At 43.9% G+C, this 17,635-nt stretch overlaps 1 protein-coding gene across 2 annotated transcripts in view; it reads right to left on the minus strand.

Moving 5' to 3' along the window:
- Positions 1 to 17,635, minus strand: part of LOC126470311 (gamma-aminobutyric acid type B receptor subunit 1) — a 118,332-nt gene that overhangs the window by 19,477 nt on the left and 81,220 nt on the right. For both annotated transcript variants that reach the window (XM_050098083.1, XM_050098082.1), the window contains exon 15: positions 1,305 to 1,442. In XM_050098083.1, coding sequence (XP_049954040.1) covers positions 1,305 to 1,442 — 138 coding nt within the window. The remainder of the gene's footprint in view (positions 1 to 1,304; positions 1,443 to 17,635) is intronic.

Below are 17,635 nucleotides of genomic sequence, written 5' to 3' on the forward strand. Positions count from 1 at the left end.
GAGCATCAGTCGAGCTACCACAACACCGCACTATTATGTCCCACACATCTGTCGAACTTGGATTTAAGTTATCCCCAGAGCATCAAATCAGAGAATAGAACAGTACACAACAAAATTACAATTTAACTGTTTAATAACAATAATAATGTACCGTGTAAATGACAGTGAAAACATACAAAGAAAACTTGTGGACGAGGAGCTTCATATATGCGAGACAGAAAGTGAAAAGGCCCTCTTGTCAAAAAGTTTAGACTTTGAGTTACTGTAATTTTTACTTTCAGCATTAAACTCTGAACAATCTGTAATTATATATATATATATATATATATATATATATATATATATATATATATATATATATATATAAAGTTTCACTTTATTACCACTGTTTAATTGGGCATATTTAAGAAATAAGTTCTGCATATATAATACCCTTAAGATGTCCTTCGTCAAATGGTACAGAGTTTTTTTTAAGTTAACATTACATATTATGTAGTGAACCCCTTTAGACCTACAGCACACTACAGTATACATAAATTTAAAAGCAAGTAAATTGGTCTCAAATTTAGAGAAATTAGTGGACCATGTACTGCTTTCTTCTGGCAAAGTTTTGGTACTTTTATTCTATGTTATGGCCAAATGTTAATTGGCAACATCTGTAGGCATTTATAACTCTAATATAAAATGAGACTACTTGTCTTGTTTGCCATTACTGTAATCACAAAATTCTTTTATGCAAAACTACTCTGAGCTCCTTAAACGCTTCTAAAATTTAAGAGATGCTATTTTGTGAAGCATTGTATATATAGCTGCAAGATTTTGAAAACAGGCCTCGTCAGACCAATGTCATTTCGCCATCATGACAAGAGATCTATTTTTAGAGGACTGACACAGAGTTCTTTTAAAGATACTAATAACTCCTGTTGGATTTAAACAATTTTCAAAATAATATGAACATGTACACAATGAAGTGAATTACTATAACACACAAAAAAGCAAAAATGGATATTCTAGACATTACTGAACATTTTTGTTTGTACTGAGAATTTTACTTTTCTGACACAGCACAGCTCTAATCTGTAATCTCATGAAGTATGAAGTAAAAATGATTATTAAACTGGACAGCCTACCATCTTAAGTTAATTAAATCTGGCATTGTGCTAAACATAATGGCACCACACAGACGTATGCAGTCTATCAAACGTAAAACAAAAAGCAAGAAACAGAAATTCATCTTTCTATAACATGTCAGGATGCAAGGAAAAGGAAAGTACACACAAATACTTAGTTTGGGTGTTACTTACAGCAGCTATAAGCTTTTGTAATTCTTCGTTTTCTGCCACCAGTTTCTGGTATTTTTCCTCATCTTCTTTTGTCATGCCAACATCAGGATTGTATTTTGATTCTGCTTTATCACGTGGATGTCTGATCACCTCTATTACCTGTAATTGTATAGATACAAAGTACTGTATACATTCATACTGCAAAAGTATCGTCTATATTGAAAGAAACCTAAGATATCTGGCAGTACACAAAAAATGCGATGAAATAGGTGAAGGAATGAATAGCATTGACTAGCAGAGGAATAGTAGATATCTAAGGAGCAGGAGGAGGGAATTATGAGTCAATAAATAAATAAATAAATAAAGACCGGAAAATTTAATAATGAAGGCAACAAATAATAACACTTGTGCTAATATCTTAAAAGATAGCAACACTCTATCTTCTCCATAACTACCACCTCATGACAGCAATTTCTCCACACAAACACAAAAGTGAAATTTTTGATGTAACATTAATAGTAACAAGTCCAGAACTGTGCAGCAAAAAACCTGGTTGTCTTTTAAAACACTCTTTCAGCTGAACTAAACTGAGCCTCAACTACAAATTGCATTCGTTCTCTTCTTTCAAATTCTGCTCTACTGTTAATCAAGTAGGGACATCATCTCTAAGAGAAACAATTTTGTGAATGGCTTAACCACAGCCTAAAAAATAATTTCTTCACCTTATATGACGTGTGTGTGTGTGTGTGTGTGTGTGTGTGTGTGTGTGTGTTTTTTTTTTTTTTTTGTAAAGCTTGCTGATGTCACTCAGTTGGAAAAGGACTGAAAATTACAGAGAGGAGGAGGAGGAGGAGGAGGAAGCAGCAGGTGGTGGTGGCAGCAGTGATTTTTGAGGCCACACAACTATGATTTCTTTAGCTCTTGTATAAAATACTTAAGAGAAGTGTTATCATAAATAGGTAAAATATCAATTAACATGCACACTAAAATGGAATCTGTTCACACACACACACACACACACACACACGTGTGTGTGTGTGTGTGTGTGTGTGTGTGTGTGTGTGTGTGTGTGTGTGTGTGCCCACAGACAGGCATGCACACACATTCATAACTCTGTTCACACATGTACAAATAAACCTAAATGCATAAACCTAGTCTTGTTGTAAAAGAAAGACTGAACTATAACATAGGAGTGACCACTCATAAATGTGAGAAGGTATGGAGTGATATACTAAATCAAATGCTTTTGTCAGAGCACATAACATTCTTGCGAATTTTTTACCCTTTGCAGCCCCAGTCAAGTGCAATCGAAAGTAGTAGCAACAATTTCTGTTTCTGTTGTTTGGTTTAGTTTTTGTTCATGCATGCTTCAGTAGAATTGACTTTTTTAGCTGGTGTTGATTAACTTTTTTAAGTGTTTGCATATTTTATGACCTAAATGAAGTATATGGATAACAAGAAGCAGCATAGCATCAGTACTTAAGACTACATCAAGCAATTGCTTGGGTTAGTGTTATATTCATTGTTGAATAAACACACATGGACTAAAGATGGATAAAGAGAGAGCCAACTATGTACAGAAGCAAGAGGAATTGTCCGCCTTGTGGAAACAGTCTGAAGCTGTGTTAGGCACAGTGTAGGGGTTTCATGCTGCTGCTCTGGACTGCGGTGGTGTTGAGGCAGCCGACATGAATGCTTTGAGATCTCTGGTGCCTATAGTGTCATCCACGATCCCTGTTGCAGTGTGTTCCCATTCGCTCATCCTGATCAGCTAAGACTCAGTGTGGTGAATGGCAAACAGTAGCAGGATTTCGAATCTCTGTGCGGAAGGTAAAAGTGTAAGCTGCCCACACAGTTGTCCCTTTATGCCTTAAAAATAGGTTTGAGGTATTGTCAACTGCTGAAAGTACATCTGAATAAGCACAGGATGCCTGATCTTTTGGGACTGGGGCAATCTTCTTGAAAGGTCTTGTTTTAACGTCAAGTTTAACACATATATTTCAGAACGACACAACACATATAAGTCACAGAGTAAGTTGACAAGCAAGACATGTGTACACGTTAGCATTCGAATGAGCATTGAGTCCCAGTCTAGCGGCCGTTGCTCGGCTGGCCGCTTAGGTGGCGCAGCTGCTGCATGGCTGGCATACAGCGCCGCACGTAGAGGACGCGCCTAATTGCGCAGCAGCGCTTTGAATGATCGGCGAGTCACAACACTTTTCCCCCTTTGAAATTGTTGCACTGATCCTGATGGAGGTGTCCTGGAGATGGCTAACGTCCATAGGCGTTGTTTGAATCGCCGTAAAGTCTCGAGGAGGAGGCTTCCCGTACGGACGGAAGTGTCCCCGATGATAACGGGTCGAGATGACAGGAGACGTAGGGGTCGAATCTGCTGGGGCCCCATGCACCAATCTGTCCGTTGTGGCAAGTCCAGCTGATATAACAGGAGACATGGGCGATGTGTCTGCGTCCGTTGGAGGAGGAGGCGAGTAGATTGGCTCTGACACAGGATGGTCATCCGGTTCCTGCATGGGCACGTCTCCTGGTGGCACCCGTTCTTGTGCTGGCATCGCGATGACAGTGAGAGGGCTACGTTGTGAGTATTGAGAGATGCCAAGATCCCGAGCGTCAGGTAGAGCCGAAGATGGTGTAGCGGCATTCGGAACAGGCGTTGCCGGCACACGAGGCCAAAGCTGGTCCAAATGACGCACTGCAACACCCGTGTCCGTCTGGATTTCATACAGGCGTCGGCCACGGTGTCGTAGAATGTGGCCCGGGCTCCATTTTGGCCGCCTGCCATATCCCCGTACCCAGACGAGGTCGTCGGTGGTGAACTGGCCAAGTGAAGGCACCCGCTGCCGTGAGGTGGAAGGCCGCAGAAGATGATGTAGTGTGCAGGGCTGTCGGCCATGTAAGAGCTCAGCTGGGCTGTGGTCGCCCATGTGGGTGAAACGGTAAGACGCCAGGAACTGAAGAAGCACCTCATCAGCAGCAGAAGAAGCCACAAGTTTCCGCATCTGAGCCTTAAATGTGCGGACCAGTCGTTCAGCCTCACCGTTTGATTGTGGATGGAACGGCGGGGCCGTGACGAGCACAAAAATCCGCAAATTCGGAAGAGGCAAATTGCGGACCATTATCAGTAACAAGATTAGAGGGGAGGCCTTCCAAAGAAAAAATGCGGGAGAGAGCACTTGTGGTTGCCGCGGTGGTAGGCGACGTGCAACGGACAATGAAAGGAAAGTTAGAGTAGGTATCAATTACAAGTAGCCAATAAGTACCTAGAAAGGGTCCTGCAAAGTCAGCATGAATGCGCTCCCAGGGCTTCTCAGGCGAAGGCCACGGTGACAAAGACGACTTCGGGGCAGCGGCCTGTGACGCACAAGGGCCGCAGGCGGCTACCATGTGTGCTATTTCAGAGTCGATGCCAGGCCAGTACATATGATGGCGCACCAGATATTTTGTGCGAGACACACCCCAGTGCCTTTGGTGAAGGAGGCACAAGACCAAAGCACGCAAAGACGCAGGTACCACAACACGCGGCAAAGCATTGTCAGTGGAAAGGAGGATAACACCATCCCTAGCCATGAGGCAGTAGCGCAAAGCGTAGTAGTTCCGCAACGGATCAGAAGTCTTAGCGGATGGGCGATCTGGCCAACCCTTCTGAATACAGCGTAAACCCGGGAGAGGGTAGGGTCAGAACCCCTAGCAGCCGCCAGCCTGTCCCCAGTGATGGGGAACCCGTCCACAACCCGCTGCTCGGCAACATCCAGGTGGAAACACAAAAGTTCGTCCCTATCGAATGCCTGATCAGGACCCATGGGAAGGCGAGACAGAGCATCAGCATTGGCATGTTGAGCCGTTGGCCGGAAATGAATCTCATACTTGAAACTAGACAAGTAAAGAGCCCAACGCTGGAGGCGGTGTGCAGCCTTGTCGGGAAGTGACGTTGATGGATGAAACAAGGAAACAAGTGGTTTGTGATCTGTAACAAGATGAAATTTTGAGCCATAGAGAAAAACACCAAACTTATGAAGAACATAAATAATGGCCAAAGCTTCTTTTTCAATTTGAGAATACTTTTGTTGGGCATCCGTGAGCATTTTGGAGGCATAAGCAATGGGTTGTTCCGAACCGTCAGAAAAACGGTGCGCAAGGACTGCACCGACCCCGCATTGAGAGGCGTTTGTGGCAAGAACAAGATGTTGGCCAGGTCGATAAGTAGCCAGGCACAGGGCCTGTTTCAGCATAGTCTTCAGTTTCTGGAAAGCCGCATCGCATGACGCAGACCAGGCAATGCAATGGCTGAGCCACCGAAGCCGCAGACGGTAAAAACTTGTGATAGTATGCTATTTTCCCCAAGAAGGCCTGCAGTTCCTTAACAGATGTAGGGCGAGGAAGGGCATCGATTGCCGCGACAGTTTCCTGAAGCAGACGAATACCCTCCAGAGAGAGTTGAAACCCCAAGTACATGATAAGATGCCTGAAAAAATTGTGATTTCTGAAGATTACACTTAAGACCGGCAGTCTGTAAGACATGAAAAAGTGTGCGGAGATTTTGAAGATGTTCTTCAGTGGTGGAGCCAGTGACAACAATGTCGTCCATGCAATTGATACACCCAGGGACAGGGAGCAATAATTGTTCCAAGAATCTCTGAAAGAGAGCAGGGGTGCTAGCAACCCCGAATGGCAATCGTTGGTATTGATAGAGGCCGAAAGGCGTGTTAAGGACCAGAAACTGCCGGGAAGCAGCGTCAAGAGGAAGTTGTTGATAAGCTTCTGAGAGGTCAATTTTAGAAAAATACTGGCCTCCAGCAAGTTTAGTGAACAGTTCTTCAGGACGGGGCATAGGGTAAGTGTCGATGAGGCATTGAGCATTTACAGTGGCTTTGAAATCGCCACAGAGACGAATATCACCATTTGGCTTAGCAACGACAACGACAGGAGAGGACCACTCACTGGAAGTGACAGGAAGCAAGACCCCTGAAGTAGTGAGACGATCCAGCTCCCGTTTTACCCGGTCACGAAGGGCCACAGGAATGGGCCGAGCCCAAAAAAACTTAGGCCAAGCAGTGGGTTTGAGCGTGATATGAGCTTCAAAGTCGTTTGCACGGCCTAACCCAGGAGAAAAAAGGGACGAAAATGTCATCGACAAGGTATCCATTTGGGCATAAGGAACAGCATCAGAGACGATATTGACAGAGTCATCTATGGAGAACCCAAAAACACGAAAGGCATCGAAACCAAAAAGATTCTCTGTGTTACTCTGGTCGACCACAAATATGGGAACAGTGTGAACGACGGATTTGTAAGATACCTCAGCATTAAACTGTCCCAAGAGAGAAATCTTCTCTTTATTGTATGTCCGTAATTGCCGAGTGACAGGTGACAGGTGACAGGAGTGGAGAACACAACCGAAGATAAGTCTGAGAATTAATTATAGTGGCAGCAGAACCGGTATCCAGCTGCATGCGAACATCTCGACCAAGGATTTGGACAGTGGGGAATAACTTCCCTGAAAGGGAAGAAGTGCAATTGACAGACAACACAGAATCAGAATCAGCGTCATGTTCATGAACATCATGTATGCGGTCGGATTTGCAAATGGAAGACACATGACCTTTCTTTTTGCAATTGTGACACACAGCCCAACGTTGGGGACAATCCTTGCGTGAATGTTTCGTAAAACACCGCGGACATGAAGGACGTTGCCGGGGGTTTTGCTGCAGTTTCTTAGCGGGTTGTTTACGGTTAGGCCGAGGCTGTACGTGGGAGCGCACTGCAGCCACGTCGTCAACAGCGCACAGAGGTTGTATTTCCCCAACATCACCCCACGCCTCAATTTGCGCCCCAGCGACGCGAGAAATTTCAAAAGACTGCGCAATGGAGAGAACTTCATCTAGAGTCGGATTTGCCAACTGAAGGGCACGTTGCCGAACTTCTTTGTTGGGCACCGACCGGATAATAGCATCCCGTACCATGGAATCGGCATAAGATTCTTTGTGAATGTCAGTAACAAATTGACACTTTCGACTGAGGCCGTGAATTTCAGCAGCCCAAGCACAATAGGATTGATGTGGCTGTTTTTGACAACGATAAAAGGCAACACGAGAGGCTACCACATGCGTTTGCTTTTGAAAATAGACAGACAGAAGTGAGCACATTTCAGCAAAGGACAAAGACGCAGGATCCTTCAAAGGAGCCAATTGCGACAACAACCGATACATTTGAGGCGAAATCCAGGAAAGGAACAGAGACTTACATGGTTGTTCGTCCGTGACATGAAATGCCAAGAAGTGCTGTCGAAGACGTTTTTCATAATCAGACCAGTCTTCCACCGTCTCGTCGTAAGGAGGAAAAGGAGGTATAGCCAATGACGAGAAACGCCCCGCACTTGACGCCACGACGAAATCGCAAATCACCGCTGTTAGAAGCGTTTGCTGTTCAAGGAGATTTTGCAATAGTCGTTCGTCAATAGCCACGGAAACCTGTGGGTCAACGGTGAAAAGGAAAAATCCCATCCTCGTCGCCAATTGTTTTAACGTCAAGTTTAACACATATATTTCAGAACGACACAACACATAAGTCGCAGAGTAAGTTGACAAGCAAGACGTGTACACGTTAGCATTCGAATGAGCACTGAGTCCCAGTCTAGTGGCCGCTGCTCGGCTGGCCGCTTACGTGGTGCAGCTGCTGCATGGCTGGCAGACAGCGCCGCACATAGAGGACGCGCATGATTGCGCGGCAGTGCTTTGAATAATCGACGAGTCACAACAGGTCTTGACAAGCACAGTGGGTGGATTTGCTAGTCACTGGGAGCTACAATGTTAAGTCAGGTGATGGAGCCCCTTAGGGAAATAATGAGCAGGTCACAAAGGAAGGCCAGTCTCTACTCTGCTTGCCAAAGAGTCTCAACCAAGATGTAGAGGATGCTCTGTCAGTGGTCACTGATAGCACTAGGTGTAATGGGCTGCAAATTGTGGATCACTTCATCACAAATGACTCCTGCCACCTGGGTTCATAAGTCATCCTCAGTTCCTACAGTCAGCTTGCTGCTTTTGTTACGAAATTTTGCCTCAAACGTGATTTGGAGTCAAGTGGAAGTCTTAAATCAGATTCATAGACAATTCTGTGGTGATTTTTGATGTGGATTTCTTAATTTCCACTATTGAATGGAGAGCTGCAGGACCCTCTTAACAGGTCAGTACTGCACCACATGCAAGAAGTGGTTACTATGATAACAGTATCTGTGATGTGCACATGTGGATTTTTTATGATAGAGAAACAAAGGATATCAGCTCCCTTAATGAAAGAGTAGCATCTGTCATGGCAGAATGAAGAAAGACAAAATGCATGGGATAATGATATGCATGAATACAAATAGTGGCAGCTTTTTTATTTTTATTTTTTAGGGTTCAAAACTGCTACAGTTATAAGCACCCATTCTGTGGCTTAGGGAAGGGTAAAAAACCGAATGTGAAATCAGCAGCAATGGGAGTGAAACTCAAGGAGGAAGGAAACTAAAAACGGAAGGAAATCTTAGAAAACTACTATTGAAGGGGGAGGGAGGGGGGTTGTATTCCCCAAAAAGGAGCTTCAAATGACTGATGTCATCTCACTGACACTGATAAACTGAAGGATGTGATCAGCTGAGCAAGTGTCATCAGCTGAAAGGGAAGATATATCAGGTGACAATTGTAAATTGGTGCATAGCAGATTAAAATAGGGGCACTGAAGAAAAAGTTGTCTCGCTGTCTATGGTTGAGAGCAGTGAGGACAAAGCAGGGGAGGATCACCACTTAAAATATGTTGACGGCAAAAAAGACAGTGTCCTATCCAGAGTCTAGTTAAAATTACGAGGCCGGGAGGAAGAAGTCCAAGCACAAGGAAGAGGTATAAGGCCTGTAATTTATTATCAGGAAGTGTAAACTAATGTGTGTGCCATAAAAGAGTAACATGACGACATAAAATGCTCTGTAGATCAGCAAAGGGAACCATGTGAACAGCAGGCTGAGGAAGAGAGATTGCAGCCTTGGCTGCTATATCGGCTGCCTTGTTTCCGCAGATAGCATCGTGCCCTGGGATCCAGAGGAATGCCACAGAGACTCCCCCAAGTGGAGGCTGTCCTGAATCTGGTGAACCAGAGGGTGGAAAGGATAAAGAACTTGGAGGTTGAGAAGAGAGTTGAGCGAATCCAAGCATATAATATACTGTAGCCGCTTATGGCGATGGATTTATTGGACAGCCTGGAGAACAGCATAAAGCGGAAGCCAGTTTCGATGCTCCACGAGTGGAGGCGATCAAGACATCCTTGAAGACTTTGTTCCAGAAGGTTGGTCCGTTGAGAGCTGTAGTAGATTGTAAAATTGTCAACAAAGAGGGAGCCTGAGACATCGGGAAGGAGACAATCCATAATTGGATTTATGGTGATGGCAAACAGTGCAACACTCAGTACGGAGCCCTGGGGCACCCCGTTTTCATGGGAGAAAGTACGGGAGTGAGTGGTGTGCACCCGCACCTGAAAGGTGCGCTCTGTCATAAATTCACGAATAAATAGGGGTAGCTGTCCTCGAAAGCACCGAGAGAACAGTGTGCGGAGGATACCAGTCCTCCGACAAAATGGCTCTGAGCACTATGGGACTCAACTTCTGAGGTCATCAGTCCCCTGGAACTTAGAACTACTTAAACCTAACTAACCTATGGACATCACACACATCCATGCCCAAGGCAGGATTCGAACCTGCGACCGTAGCGGTCGCGCGGTTCCAGACTGAAGCGCCTAGAACCGCTCGGCCACATTGGCCGGCTGTCCTCCGACAAGTATCATATGCTATCTCCAGATTAACAAATACTGCTAGCGGTTGGCATTTCCTGAGAAAATTGCTCACGATATAAGTGGAGAGAGCAACAAGATGGTCAACTGCAGAATGATGCTTTCAGGAACCGCATTGGGCAGGTGTTAAAAGCCACCAGCCTAAACGGCAATTCACCATACACTCCAAAACCTTACCAACACTACTCGTGAGAGAAATGGGACGATAGCAAGCGGGGAGATGTTTGTCCTTTCCAGGGCTTGGAACAAGAATGACGATAGCTTCCCACCATCTTCTGGAAAAGGTACTGTCGGTCCAAATTAGATTATAAAGGCGAAAGAGGTAATGCCGACTACAGTATGATAAATGCAGCGACATTTGGACATGGATGCCATCCGGTCCTGGGGCGGAAGAGCGAGAGGAAGAGAGTGTGTGTTGGAGTTTCCACATAAAGAAAACAGTATTATAGCTTTCACGATTTTGAGAGGAGAAAGCAAAAGGTCACACTTCCTCTGCTTATTTCTTCAGGAGAAAGGCTGGCGGGTAATTTGAAGAGCTCAAAATCTAAGCAAAGTGTTGATCCAATGAGTTAGAAATTGCAACTGGGTCCATAAGGTATCATGTGCGACAGTGAGCCCAGATATCAGGGAGAAACTATACATTCTGGATAACCGTCGAATTGAACTCCAAACTACAAATGAAGGAGTGAAGGAATTAAAGGACGGCATCGTGCACATAATTGCTTAGAGCGGATACAATTGGCCAATGTAGGATGGTGGCAGAAAATGTGAAGAGCATGTCTCCGCTCGCGTATTGCGTCACGGCACATCTCGTTCCACCAAGGAACGGGGGGATGCCGGGGCAAAGGGGAGGTATGAGGTATTGAATGTTCTGCAGCTGTATGAATAACTTCCATAACATGAGTGTACTGATCATCGATGCTAGGAAAGTGACGGTCATTGAATGTCGCTAGAGAGAGAAAAAGTGTCCAATTGGCTTGGGAAAATTTCCAGCACCTTGGGTGCATAGATGACAGTTGTGGCTGTAATCGAAGGACACATGGAAAATGGTCACTTGAGTGTTTATCCACTAGAGTGAACCATTCAAAGTATCAAGTTAGCTGAGCAGTACCAACCGGAAGGTCCAAATGAGAGAAGTTTGACATGGAGGCAGACAAAAATGTAGGTTCCCCAGCGTTGAGGCAACAAAGATCCACTTGGTGGAAGAGGTCAATCAATAGGGAGTCTCGCGGACAAAGACGCAGAGATCCCCAAAGCAGGTGGTGGGCATTGAACCAGCAAATGGGAGGGGGGGGGGGGGCGACCAAGGAGATGAAGGAGATCAGCTGTTGCAATTGGTGTGAACGATGGAATGTATACGGTACAAAGGGAGAAGGTGTATCCAGGTATCCAGAAAGGGAAAGACATACAGTGACATCTTGGAAGGAACTGTTTAAGGGGATTGCGTGATAATGGACAGTTCCATGGAGAAGAATCATAAGCCCCCGCGTGCCAGAGTGCCATCAACAGAGGGGAGATCAAACCGGACTGATTGTAAATGAGGGAAGACAAATAATCAACATAGGGTGGACAGAAAAGGGAAAAATCTCACCACGTTTGCCGTCAACTCAACGACCACTGAGAGCTGGTGGCTGATGGCGTGGAACAGCATTCAGCCAAAGGCAGAAGATCCTCATCCATAGGTTGCTTGGGGGCAGCTCCTGCCACCAGTGATTGGCTGGTGGATTGGCCGCCAGCGGTGTGTCTCGGCAACATGGAAGACGGCCGAGGGCGGCTACTGCTGGGTGGCGCTGTAGATGAGACACGCTGTGGTGGAGAAAGAGAGGAACTTTGTTTCTTTTGAGCATTCTTGGAAGTAGAATAGTGAGAGGAGGGAGGAATCAATGGTTGGGAGGTCGGAGTATGTAAAAAATCTTTGCGAGTAGGCTCTTTCTTGGAAGTCAGGGTGTCCGATTTTGGGGCCCGTGATTTAGTAGGAGTCGATGAAGGGTGAGCCTGAGAGTGAGCAGGCGATAGTGGGGATGATGAACGGGTGATCTTTGGGTTGGCCGATCTGAAAGGTGAGATCGTAAGTCTGTGTGGCTACCTCCTCAGCAGGCCGAGGAGATACAAGGTCAGTGCTATATTTACCTGCTGGGAGCACAGTGGGCTTTCTACTGGCAAATAACTTACAAGCAGCAAATGTGGACACCTTTTCCTTCACTCTGATTTCCTGAATAATTTGTTCATCTTTGAAAATAGGGCAATCTCTAGAAGCAGCAGCGTGGTCGTCCGTACAGTTGATGCAATGAGGGGATGGAGGTGGACAATCACCCTCATGGGCATCCCTGCCACATGTAACGCATTTGACCAGATTGGAACACGACTGGCTGGTATGATTAAACCACTGACACCGATAGCAACGTGTAGGGTTGGGGATGTAAGGGCGAACTGAGATGATCTCATATCCTGCTTTAAGTAGTATCATGTACACAAGGTATAAAAGCGCAGTGCACTGGCAGAGCTGTCATTTGCACTCAGGTGTTCAATGTGATTATGGCCACACACGGGGAATTAACACACTTTGGAATGGTAGTTGGAGCAAGATGCATGGGACATTCCATTTCGGAAATCACTAGGAAATTCAATATTCCAAGATTCACAGCATCATGAGCATGCTTAGAATATTAAATTTCAGCCATTATCTCTCATATGATGGACAATGCAGACGCTGACAGCCTCTACTTAATGTTTGAGAACAGTGGCATTTGTATAGAGTTTTCAGTGCTAACAAACAAACAGCACTACACAAAATAAACACAGAAATCAATATGGAAAGTAGGATGAACATATCTATTATACCAATGCTGCAAAATTTGCTATTAATGGACTATGGCAGCAGACGACTGTTGCGAGTGCCTTTGTTAACATCACAACACTGTCTGCAGCACCTCTCCTGTGCTTGTGACCATATCAGTTGGACCCTAGAAGACTGGGAAACCATGGCCTGGTCAAATGAGTTGCAGTTTCAGTTGGTAAGAGCTGATGGTAGGGTTCCATGAAACCATGGACCCATGTTGTCAACAAGGCACTGTGCTAGCTGGTGGTGGCTCCAAAATGGTGTAGGCTGTGTTTACATGGAATGGGCTGGGTCCTCTGGTCCAACTGAACCAATCACTGATCATTTGCAGCCACTCATGGTCCTCATGTTTCCAAACAACAATGGAATTTTTATGGATCACAATGCATCATGTCGCTGGCCCACAATTGTTTGCGATTCATTTGAAAAACATTCTGGACAATTCAAGCGAATGATTTGGGCACCCACACCAACTGACACTAATCCCATTGAACATTTATGGGACATAATCGAGAGGTCAGTTCGTGTACAAAATCCTGTACTGTCAACACTTTAGCAATTATGAATGGCTATAGCACCAGCACAGCTCAATATTTCTGCAGGATTTGCAACAACTTATTGAGTCCATGCTATGGTGAGTTGCTGCATTACACCAGGCAAAAGGAGGTCTGGAACAATAGTAGGAGGTATCCTATGACTTCTGTCACCTCAGTGTAGTATCAGTTAACTGCAGGAGTTTCCACCGAAAGGTCCCAGAACTACTTTTGCTTGTGAACAATAATTATGCCTACATAGTACTTGGGACAGAAAGCTGGCTGTGGGCCGGATGTTAGTAGCAATGAAATTCTAAATTCTGACTTCAACGTATATCACAAAGATAAGAAGAACACCAGTGGTGAAAATGCATTTATAGCTGTAAATAACATCTAACAGGGCCAGTAAAGATTCCAAATTTGAAATAATTTGTATGAAGGTAAGTGTTATAGGTAGATCAACCACAGGCATCATCCACTTTTATAAAAATCTTGCCTCAGGAATGGTGGTGGTGGATTGTTTGATGGAAAACTTCAAGAATATTGCATGTACATTTCCTGGTTCTGCTATAGTATTGGGGGAGGTTATAACTTACCAGATATAGGAATATGTGTGAAATTGTTCTAAATACCTTATCTGAAAATTACCTTCAGTAGTTTATCAGAGAGCTGACTCACGAAGATAACATTTTGGATCTCCAAACAAGCTCTAACGTTTTGACTCAGTTAACACAGAACTGAGAATCTATGATCGTAACAATACAGCTATAAATAGGAATGTAAAGAAATGTATCAAGATTATTTCTGCTTAGCAAGTGTGACAAGAAGCAGACTTAACATTACCTGAATGGCCGACAAGAAATATTTATCTCTGGGACTGAAAATGTTGAGTATGAATGGATAAAGTTAATGAGCAATATACAATACACCTTACGTAGGTATGCTATGTGCGACACAAAGTTGTGAGGGTCGGGAAAAGCTTGCCATGGTTTGATAGCCACATTATAAAGTCGCTACAAAGGCAAAGAGAACTTCACTGTTGTTTTAAACTTGGCTGAAGTCTCATTGACAAACAAAAACTGAACAATACCAAAATTAGCATAAAGTGGGCCATGCATTAACTGTTCAACTTACGTGAAAGTAAAATTCTATCTACCAATTTGACAAAAAATCCTTAGAAGTTTTGGTCCTACATTTCATCAGTAAACAAATGTTATCCATCTGTCCAGATACACTGTGAGTGTAATGGCACTGAAATAGAAGATGAGAGAAGGCTAAAATATTATACTTCTTTTCCCGACATTGTTTCACTGAGGAAGATGGTACTGTGGGTCCCCTTTTAAACTGTCACAGCAACATCAACGTAAGTGACCACAGGACAGGAAAATAAACTGAAATCACTCAACAGAAGGGGTCAATTGGACCAGATAGGATACCTATACATTTGTGTACAGGATGAGTCAGTAGGGAAGGTGCATGCTTTGAGGGGTGATATTTTTAGTGATTCTTAACAAAAAAAGTCACATGAACTCATCTCCTATGCTTAACAGTTTCTGAGGAAACAAATGATAACAATTGGGAACAAAAAAAAATGGCTCTGAGCACTATGGGACTTAACATCTGAGGTCATCAGTCCCCTAGAACTTAGAACTACTTAAACCTAACTAACCTAAGGACATCACACACATCCATGCCCGAGGCAGGATTCGAACCTGCGACCGTAGCGGTCTCGCAGTTCCAGACTGACGCGCCTAGAACCGCTCGGCCACACCGGCCGGCAATTGGGAACAAGATAAATGCAGGTGATAGTAAATGAAACACTGTGATATAATGTTTTGTTTAATTGTGTACACTTCCTCACAAAACATGTTCAAAAAGTTCACTGTCAGCTGTAATGCATTTTGCAGCCATTGTAGACAGCTGCTGTGTTGCTGATGTGAGCTTATTCGTATGGTCCTTTACTTGAGTACATGCATGTAAAATACAAGGTAGAATTTCCTCCTTTGTGTCCACTCTGCGCTTGTAGACTTTGCTCTTAAGCCAAACCCACAAACAGTAATGTAATGCAGTAAGATCAGCGGACCTCGATGGCCAAGAAATGACACCACGGCGACCAATCCAATGCTCAGGATACGTTTCAGTGATGTCCTCTGTCACTGGCCCTACAGAATGCACAAGAGAAGTGTGCATTGAAATGGTCAGTAAAGACAACACTAAGCACCCTAATGCCACTTTGGTTGTATCCACATGTAAGTGCTGATGACGAAGAACATGTGATTGATGGCCGTGATTTTCGAACAGCTGTATGTAGGATACGGTTAAGAAAAGGGCATATGTTCATTTGAAGTTTTTTGTTCGAACTTACTCCTCTTCAAGCAGCACTGTACTGTAGATCACTAAAGGAGCGAAGCATTTCAAGTGATTAGAAAAATGTAGAAATCATACATTCTCCAGAAGGGTTGTTGGACAGATGAACAAAACTATAGGCCTGTATCACTGATGTTACTACTATCTGGAAGTCTGAACATGTTTCATGCTCGCATATTACATTTCTGTAGGCCAAAATCTCTACAGGAATCAACATTGATTCCATAAACAACAATCACATGAAACCCAATTGGTTTTACCTGTCCATGACAGCAGTAGACACTGGTATCCAGGTTACTGACACGAGCTGCATCCTCAGGAAAGTGTTTGATACAGTTTTGAATTTTTGTCTAATGAACAAAATATACGTCTACAGAATATCAGACCAGCTTTGTGATTGAATTGAAGAGTTCCTAGCAAACAGAACACGAAACAGAATACAGCATGCCATTCTTAATGGAGAGAGAGACCTTCAGACGAAAAAGTAACTTCAGGTGTATTGCAAAGGGAGTGTTACAGGACTAATATTTTTCACAATGTACACACGTGACATAACACATGGTATTGGAAGTTCCATGAAGCTTTTTGCAAATGACATTATTATAGGGAGAGAAGTTGCATCCACAAGAAAATTGTAGTGAAATGCAAAAAGGCCTTCAGAGGACCACATGACTTCAGGCAGCAGTTGGCAACTGACCCTCAACACAAATGCATCATATTACACATCAATAGGCAGAAAGACCCATTATTGTGTGATTGCACAATTGCATGACAAACACTGGAAGCAGTCACACCCATGAAATATCTGGGAGTATGTGCAAAGAGGGATCTGAAGTGGAATGATGACATATAATTAATCGCAGGTAAGGCAGGTGCCAGAGAGATTCAATGGAAGAATCCACAGGAACTGTAGTCCGCCCATGAAGGAGGTAGCTTACAAGAGCCTTGTTTGACCAATACTTTAATATTGCTTGTGAGTCTTGGATCCATACCAGATAGGATTGATACAGGAAACAGAGAAGACCAAAAGAAAAGTAACATGTTATGTCACAGGTTCATTTAGCAACTGCAAAAGTGTCAAAGGGATGCTCATCATGCTACAAGTGGCAGACACAAAGTGGTTTACTGTGACAGGGGTCAATTATATACTGTTTCTTCCTACATGTATCTCACAAAAAGACACTGGCAGTATAACAGAGAGACTTGAATTCAAAGTACCCTCTGCAAAACATTGTAACATGGCTTATGGAATATAGATGAAGTTGATACACATGAAATGTATTCGCAGTTGCAAATATGCGCAACCATCAGATGGGGTGATGAGACTGAAAATTTGTGCCAGACCGGGACTCTAACACCGATTTCCAGCTTATCAACGAGTGGTTGCCTTGCCATTTGGCTACCTGAATGTGAATCACGGCCAGAACCAAACTTCCATGTCATCGAATATGTTTGTAACAACCTGTGCTTATACATCCATTATGTATATTCCTGTAAAGAGGAGACATTTTACTAGGAAGTCGCTTGCTCGGTGTTGGAAGATAAATACAATATTGCAGTGCCTGTGTTATTTCGAATTATGACGCAAAGTTCTTTGGACATGTACGTATGGTAAAGCAACCGCTCATGATAAGTGGGAAACCCAGGTTCGAGTCCTGGTCCAGCACAAATTTTCATTCCATTATACTGCTGATGGTAGTCCATATTCGCAACTGCAAAAACACTTCATGTATTCCATGATGGCTGTAGTGGCCAGAGTGCCTGTTCCTTTGGACATGCATGT

Source organism: Schistocerca serialis, chromosome 3, assembly GCF_023864345.2.
Source record: "Schistocerca serialis cubense isolate TAMUIC-IGC-003099 chromosome 3, iqSchSeri2.2, whole genome shotgun sequence".
In the NCBI taxonomy this organism is placed as follows: Eukaryota; Metazoa; Arthropoda; class Insecta; order Orthoptera; family Acrididae; genus Schistocerca; species Schistocerca serialis.